The 6,908-nt window shown below is 46.8% G+C and overlaps 1 protein-coding gene across 3 annotated transcripts in view; it reads right to left on the bottom strand.

Annotated features, from left to right (window-relative positions):
• DESI2 (desumoylating isopeptidase 2) overlaps window positions 1-4,275 on the bottom strand; it is a 71,223-nt gene extending 66,948 nt beyond the window's left edge. For all 3 annotated transcript variants that reach the window (XM_011955722.1, XM_011955721.1, XM_011955723.1), the window contains exon 1: window positions 3,682-4,275. Coding sequence is in view for 2 of the 3 variants with exons in the window: in XM_011955721.1 (XP_011811111.1) it covers window positions 3,682-3,723 (42 nt within the window). In the remaining variant the exon portion in view is untranslated. The remainder of the gene's footprint in view (window positions 1-3,681) is intronic.
• Between the last annotated feature and the right edge of the window lie 2,633 nt (window positions 4,276-6,908).

Here is a 6,908-nt window from a genome sequence, read left to right as displayed (position 1 = left end):
TTTTATTTTATAAAAATATATTTTATAAAAATAAATTTTATTTTAGTAGTCAAGATAACCTGAAAAGCACAAAATCTGGATCTATGAAAAATAAAGACTGCTAAAATGACCACACCAGAGATTCGTCTCAGTATTTGAAACTAATCTGAGTCACCTGCTTTGCTATGTGTGCCAGTCAATTAGGAATATGTGAACAAGCTCATTCCCACGACTCGGAAAGTAGCTCCAGGACGTTTTCATTGGTGGTAGATTACTCGAAAGTACACAGGGGAACATAATCACCGAGAAGGCAGCAAGCAATAATTTAGGAACACTGTGCATGATTAAGTAAACTTTTGAGGATCATGCTATTCTTCCACGAGAAGGAAGTTAATACTGGTGACCCCAAGAGAATTATTTTCATGCACACGGCAGAGTTACAGAAGAAAAGAAATGATCCGCAGCAGCCCAGTCTAGAGAACAGGAAAAACACAATCAGAGCTGGAACGGGCGACCTAACAAAGACACACAAGGACACATGGCAAGAGGTCTCTATAACCGTGATTATAAGGGCATCCCAAAGGTTGATTTTCATATTTACAGAGTTTGAACCAGGCAGCTGATGTACTAGGCCTATACAGATAACAGCTATCCTCATCCAAGGCATCTCTGATGAATAGGAAGAATTACCAAAGATAAAAGGAATTTACCCTTGGTATCAAGCAAAAATGTTTCAAAAACCAAAACTGACTTGAGAAAAATTAGTATAATAGACCAAAATTCGTATCTCAATCCATTAGTTTTCATTCTAAAACAACTGATCACACTGTTCCCCTCCGTGAAAACCACAAATGTTTCTCCTGGCTCAAGGAGCCCCTCAGCCCTTCACCCAAGCCCACAACTCATCGGACTAATGAAGTTCTAATCACACTTTCAGTTTTGTCTCCTTTCATTTACGCTCTACTCTAGCTATACTGGACCAGCTGCTACTTCCCAAATCCCACCTGTGCTTTCCCTAGTCCCGCCATTCGGTTCATGCCAACTGTTCTCTGCCCTTGTGGATGCTACCCATTCTTCAAGTTTCATACCTTTGATTTTTCAGCATTCCCTGATCCTGCAACTACATATAGTCTCCTCCTTTATATCCTTGTCTGCTCTTATCAAAACCGTGCTATTCTGTCTTGAATTGTTACCACTGTTGTGCATCTCCTCTACAATACTCTAAATTCCTTAAAGAAGAAAGGACAGTTAACTCATCCTTGTGGCTTCTACCACGTCAAAAATAGTAAGTAACGGTAGGTTGCTGAATTAGTGACGTAAAACACTCAAAGCCCTCAAAAAAACATGCAAGATCAAGTTTATTAAAAGTCTAATAATTCAACTATTTATCATTCCGATAAATATTCATATGTTTCATCTCCTGTTCATAAGCAATATAAAGACATAAATGCAGGAATTAGAAGAGAAGATAGTGAATCAGATTTTGGTTGACAAATTCTAGATTGTATTTTTAGTTGTTTGGGCAGATCACTTACTCTCTGCTTCTTCTGTAACCACCTATTTTACAAACTTGATGTGAAGAATAAGATCTTGTTAATTAGTCAATATTTTATTTTATTTTTTTTGAGACGGAGTCTCGCTCTGTCACCCAGGCTGGAGTGCTGTGGCCGGATCTCAGCTCACTGCAAGCTCCGCCTCCCGGGTTTACGCCATTCTCCTGCCTTAGCCTCCCGGGTGGCTGGGACTACAGGCGCCGCCACCTCGCCCGGCTAGTTTTTTGTAGTTTTTAGTAGAGACGGGGTTTCACCGTGTTGGCCAGGATGGTCTCGATCTCCTGACCTCGTGATCCGCCCGTCTCGGCCTCCCAAAGTGCTGGGATTACAGGCTTGAGCCACCGCGCCCGGCCAATTAGTCAATATTTTAACATCGTTCAGAACAGTCCTCCCTTCGAAAATATTGAATATCATCTCTAGCTCTTCCCAATCGACCACAATTAGCAAAGATGTTCCTGTATCACAGAATGCCTAAAGTGTAAAGCCCACTATATGCCAAAAAATGCATTTTCATTTTCATATAAAAGGTTAAACTCTCTTCCTCTATTCTCACAAATTCTTTTAGGCTCTGAAACTATGGCTTCTGGCCATTGTATCCTCCTAATTTATAAACGGGTTTGTTTAATAATCTAGGAGAAAAGGCACACTATGATCTCAAGAGCAGAATATATTCTGAAAGACGGTAATAGCCTTCATGAATAAAAAACAAACCAAAATCAGATGGAGGGGTGGTGCACAGAAAAAGTAAACGGGCAGTAAGAATCTTGAAAAATAAGGGTGAACACAAAAAGTTTAAGTTTAGAGAATTATTTCTCAACAGTGACACAGGCCAAAGAATTTACAAAGTGCCATGGTTTTCTTGGATCTTTTGTTTGGCTTATTCTCCTCTTCAACTTTTTCTGTCCTGTTCCACTTTTCTCCGCATGTTAACTCATCTCCTTTCATCTCCAAGCTCACATCAGAATTCAACAGAGGACTCATCTCAAGTGGCAGGCAGTTCCTACACCCTTCTGACACAATTCCCAGATATGGCATGAGGAATCCCTTTCTACCCAAGATACAACACTGTAAATTTAGAAACTTATAAATACAAGGGAATACAAAGTTTAGAACTGTATAAGACTCCTGGCCTATAGTACTTCTGCTCTCCTGCATCTTTAAGCCAACAAAAATCACGATGGGCAATTTTTCATTTGTCAGTCAACTTACAAGGAATTTTAAGCATTGCAGTTAGAGGTAATCCATTCTACAGAACAAAAACCCATCAGCCCAAAGCAAGCAAACACACCCAAGCATCCATCTAACTGCAACGACAACTCTCTACCGGCTGCTTTTTCTGGGGGCATTTCAATTGCAAAAATCAGGCAAACCAGTTCTTGGACTCGATTATGCGTGCTCGCCATACTCCAAAGTTAGACGACACAATAAACAACTTCTTCCCTTCCCTCTCCTGTGGTCACGTCACCTGTTGCATCACCTGGAAAGTGGTCTTCAGGGTGTAGGAAACGAGCACCACCAGGATCTCTAAATAATTCAGCGGGGCTATTTTCCTGATAAATGTTAGCCTCATTCATATTTTAACGAGGTTGCCTTGAACACACAAGGCAAGGGTGCGCTGGCTCCTGTGCACCTTTGAAGAGATTCTAGCACAGGCACCCGAAAGCTGGGACTTTCTGGACTTGGAGGGGCTTGGGAGTTTCTGAAGACTAAGCCACGGAGAGAGATGTACAGTTCGGCAGAAGCAGAGCAGCTGGGAGCGCAGGCGGTCGGGACGGGGGTCCTGGGGCAGCCCCGGGGGCCGGCAAGTGGGGTTGGAAACGCAACGGAAGCTCTGCCGAAAGGACACCGCTCGTGGGCCAAGGGGTCGGGCCCAGAGCCAGGGTCGCGCGGCCAAGCTGAGCGGATGGGAGAGGTTCAAGCCCACCTGAGCACTGGCCAAAACCCTCGGGCGGACTGGGTTCACCGGAGCGTCGACGAGTGCGAGGATTAAAAATTAACAATACTCCCTCCTTTACCCCCGGCTTCCCCCGAGAACCAGGCTGGCGGCGGAGACGCGAGGCAGGAAGCGCCTGGGGCCGGGGTCCGAGCCCGACCGGCGAGAGGAAGCCGGCCTGGGCCAGGGCGCGGGGCCGCCAGGGGCCGCACTCACCATGTCGTACACGTTGAGCACCACTAACTGGTTAGCCCCCATCCTCCTCCCCGCGGCCGCCGCCTCGTCCTCAAGCCGCTCCGTCTCCGCGGGGCCGGAGGCCGCTCTCACCCCCGCGGGCGCTCCAGGGGGCCTGAGCCGGGCACTAAGCGTACAGCCCGGCCCGCGGCAGCCGGGGCGGAAACATCGGGCAGCCGAGCCGCTCCCGGGCGCCGCCGACAGGAGCCTCTGTGGGGACGGGGCCGGACCGTTGGCGGCCCGCTCCGGATGAGGCACCTCCCCTAGGCGGCAGACACGTGGGGAAAGGCGGGGCTTGAGCAAGGGGCGGGCGCCAGGCGCCCCGGGGGCGGGGCCGGCCCGGCGCCGGGACTGAGCCCGCCTGCGCTCTGGTTCCTGGCCGCCGCACCTCGGGACCTAAAATGGCGGCAGCTGCGGCGCCTCCGCGTTCTGGAGGCACGGGGCCCCAGGAACACTACAGTTCCCAGCATGCAGTGAGGATTCCCCTCGCTACTATAAGCGCAGAGGCGGAGTCTCAACAGTCCTTCGACTACAACTCCCTGCATGCCGCGGGGGTCCCGCTCCTACCAGACCAGGCCTCCCTGGGAGACTACTGCTCCCAGCATGCAGTGCTTTGGTGCTGCGGCCGATGCCTTGCGGTCCGCGGGCGGTGAAGTCTTTTCTACCTTCATTCCCCCTCTCATCGCCAGTGCTGCTGCTGTTAGTAGTTCATGTCGCGTTGAGCTCGATGAAGCCAACGAAATGTGGCAAAAGACCAGAGTGATGACCCTAAGTTTTCCAAATCCCTCCTCACTTTTTCTTTGGCAAGGGGAGGGGTGGGGAAACAGAGGAAGACGAGTTACTGGTGTGGGATGAGGTGTAACGTGCGTCCAGTTAATCCTCAGTGTGGAATTTACGTTTTGTGAAACTATCCTGCTGAGATGAGAAGGGTCCAGTAATCATAGCTTAGCACAATCCTGGGACGTAGTATGCAGCTCTGCATTAATTTAACAAATATTTGTTGTGTGCTTCCTATGTGCCAGGCAGTGTTGTAGGCCCTCGGGAATACCGTGATAAACAGGAACAGGGACAAACAAATTACCACTGGTATGTGCTTTGCAGAAAATTTAAATAAGGTGAAGTCATTGAGAGTAATCTTAAATTGGCTGCACGGGGAAGATCGCTGTAATGAGATGAGTTTTAAGCTGAAATATGAATGGCAAAGCCAGCCCCGCAAATATGAGGGGGAGGAGTATTTCAGTCAAAGGGAACAAATGCAAAGATCTGAGGCATGAAGGAGTTTTCTGTATTCAAGGAAACAAAAGATCACTGTTGCTGGGACACAATAGGCAAGGACGCGATGGTATTAGATGAGCTGGGCAGGTAGGCAGAGGCCAGATCCCGGAAGGATTTTAAAATTCATAACAGGGGTTGTATTTTGAATGAAGCCGTAAGTTTGGACCGGGGAGTGAAATGATTGTGCGTGTATTTAAAAATGATTACTTGGGTTGCTGTGTGGAAAATGGATTTCAGAGAGGCAAAGGAGGTGGAAACAGGGAGATGAGTGTGGCAGATTGTCAAAATAGCCACAAATTATTTCCAGTCTCCCAAATTATACTCTTTGGTGGTGTCTCCCCCCACTGACTGCACTGGACTGTGACTTGCTTTGGACATGGGACATTAACATCATGCTAGCAGAGGCTTAAAAAACACTTGTGAGTTGGGACTTGCCCTCTTGCTGAACTTGGGAGTCCTGTGACCACCATCTTAGGAATGAGTGTGGGCTAGCCTGATGGATGATGAGGGACACATGGTCAAGTCATGGCCCACATCCAGCTGACATCCAACCAACTGCGAACAGGTGAAGCTCTCCTGGACTGTCCTTCCCTGGCTACAACCACATTGATGTGAGAAGTAATGTTTTAAGTCACAAAGTTTTGGGGGGTAGTTATGTGGCGAAAGTTAATTGAGTCAACCAATTGGATGCTATTCCAGAAGTGCATGCCAGAAATGGCTTTGTTGTTGCCAATAGTGGTGGAGACCGAAATAATTAGAGTTTAAATATTTTGGAGTAAAGTCTGTGGAACTTGCTAATGGGTTAGATGTTGAGTTGGTTAGTGAGAGAGGATTCAAGAATAACTTCTAGATTTTTGACTTGGTCAATTGAGTGGATAGTTCTGGCATTTATAAGATGTGAAACATTTTGGGGAGGAGCAGGTTAAGGGGAGGGAAATCAAGAGTTATGGTTTGATCACACTAAGTTGGAGATGCCTTTTAGACATCCATGACTGCCAAGTAGTAGACATTTGGATAAACTGCAGTCATGGCCATTATAGACTTGGGGCTTGGTTGGATGACGTAGGAATATGTATAGCTAAAAAGAAGTGGGCCAAGAACACAGCCCTAGGACCCTTGACCATGTAGAGGTCAAGTAAAGGATGAAGAGGAAGGCATGGAGGCAGGAGGAAAATCAGAAACAACATGATAACATTGATGTCAAGACTATTGGATTCAGCAGTATAGAGATCACTGGTAGCTTTGACATGAGCGGTCTCTGGGAGGAGTGAGATTTAAATAACTACTTTAACAGTTTGAGAAGCAAATGTGATGAAAAAGAGACAAACTTGGGGGCAACAGCTGGATAAGGCTGTGTGGTCAATGGAGGGCATTTTGAAGATGGGAGATGCTGAGGCATACTTGCATACAAAGAGAGAGAAATTGATAAAGGAGAGGGAAAGATGTGCAAGGACAAAGAAGGGGGAGGGATCCAGGGCACAAGTGTAAGGGTTGCCATTTAGTAGGGGGGATGCTTCATCCATAGTGATGGCATAGAAGGCAGATGCAGGTGCATAGTGATGGCATAGAAGGCAAGGAGACAGGCAGGTTAGAAATAACGAGAGTGTAGGAAATGAGAGTGTTCTTTCCTGATTTACTCTGATTTTCTCAATGAATTATGAGGCAAGAATATCATCTAAGAGTAAGACGTGAGGAGAGGAGCGTAGGGAGTTTGGAGAGAGAGAAGGTAAAATAGAGCAAATAAGTAAACTTGGAAAATGCAGTTTTGTCAGATGGTGTTGGGGAACAGTAAATGCTGTGCATAACATTGTTATTTGACTGTCCTCTGGAAGGCTGTTGACAAAGTTCTAAAATCTGTTTCTGGTGTATCAGCTGCCTTGCTTCTCTTGCCTACCGTGGCATTCCTCCCCACCTTAAGCAATTACACAAACTAC

Source organism: Colobus angolensis, unplaced genomic scaffold, assembly GCF_000951035.1.
Source record: "Colobus angolensis palliatus isolate OR3802 unplaced genomic scaffold, Cang.pa_1.0 Scaffold40, whole genome shotgun sequence".
In the NCBI taxonomy this organism is placed as follows: domain Eukaryota; kingdom Metazoa; phylum Chordata; class Mammalia; order Primates; family Cercopithecidae; genus Colobus; species Colobus angolensis.
This window is presented reverse-complemented; position numbering and strand designations above follow the sequence as displayed.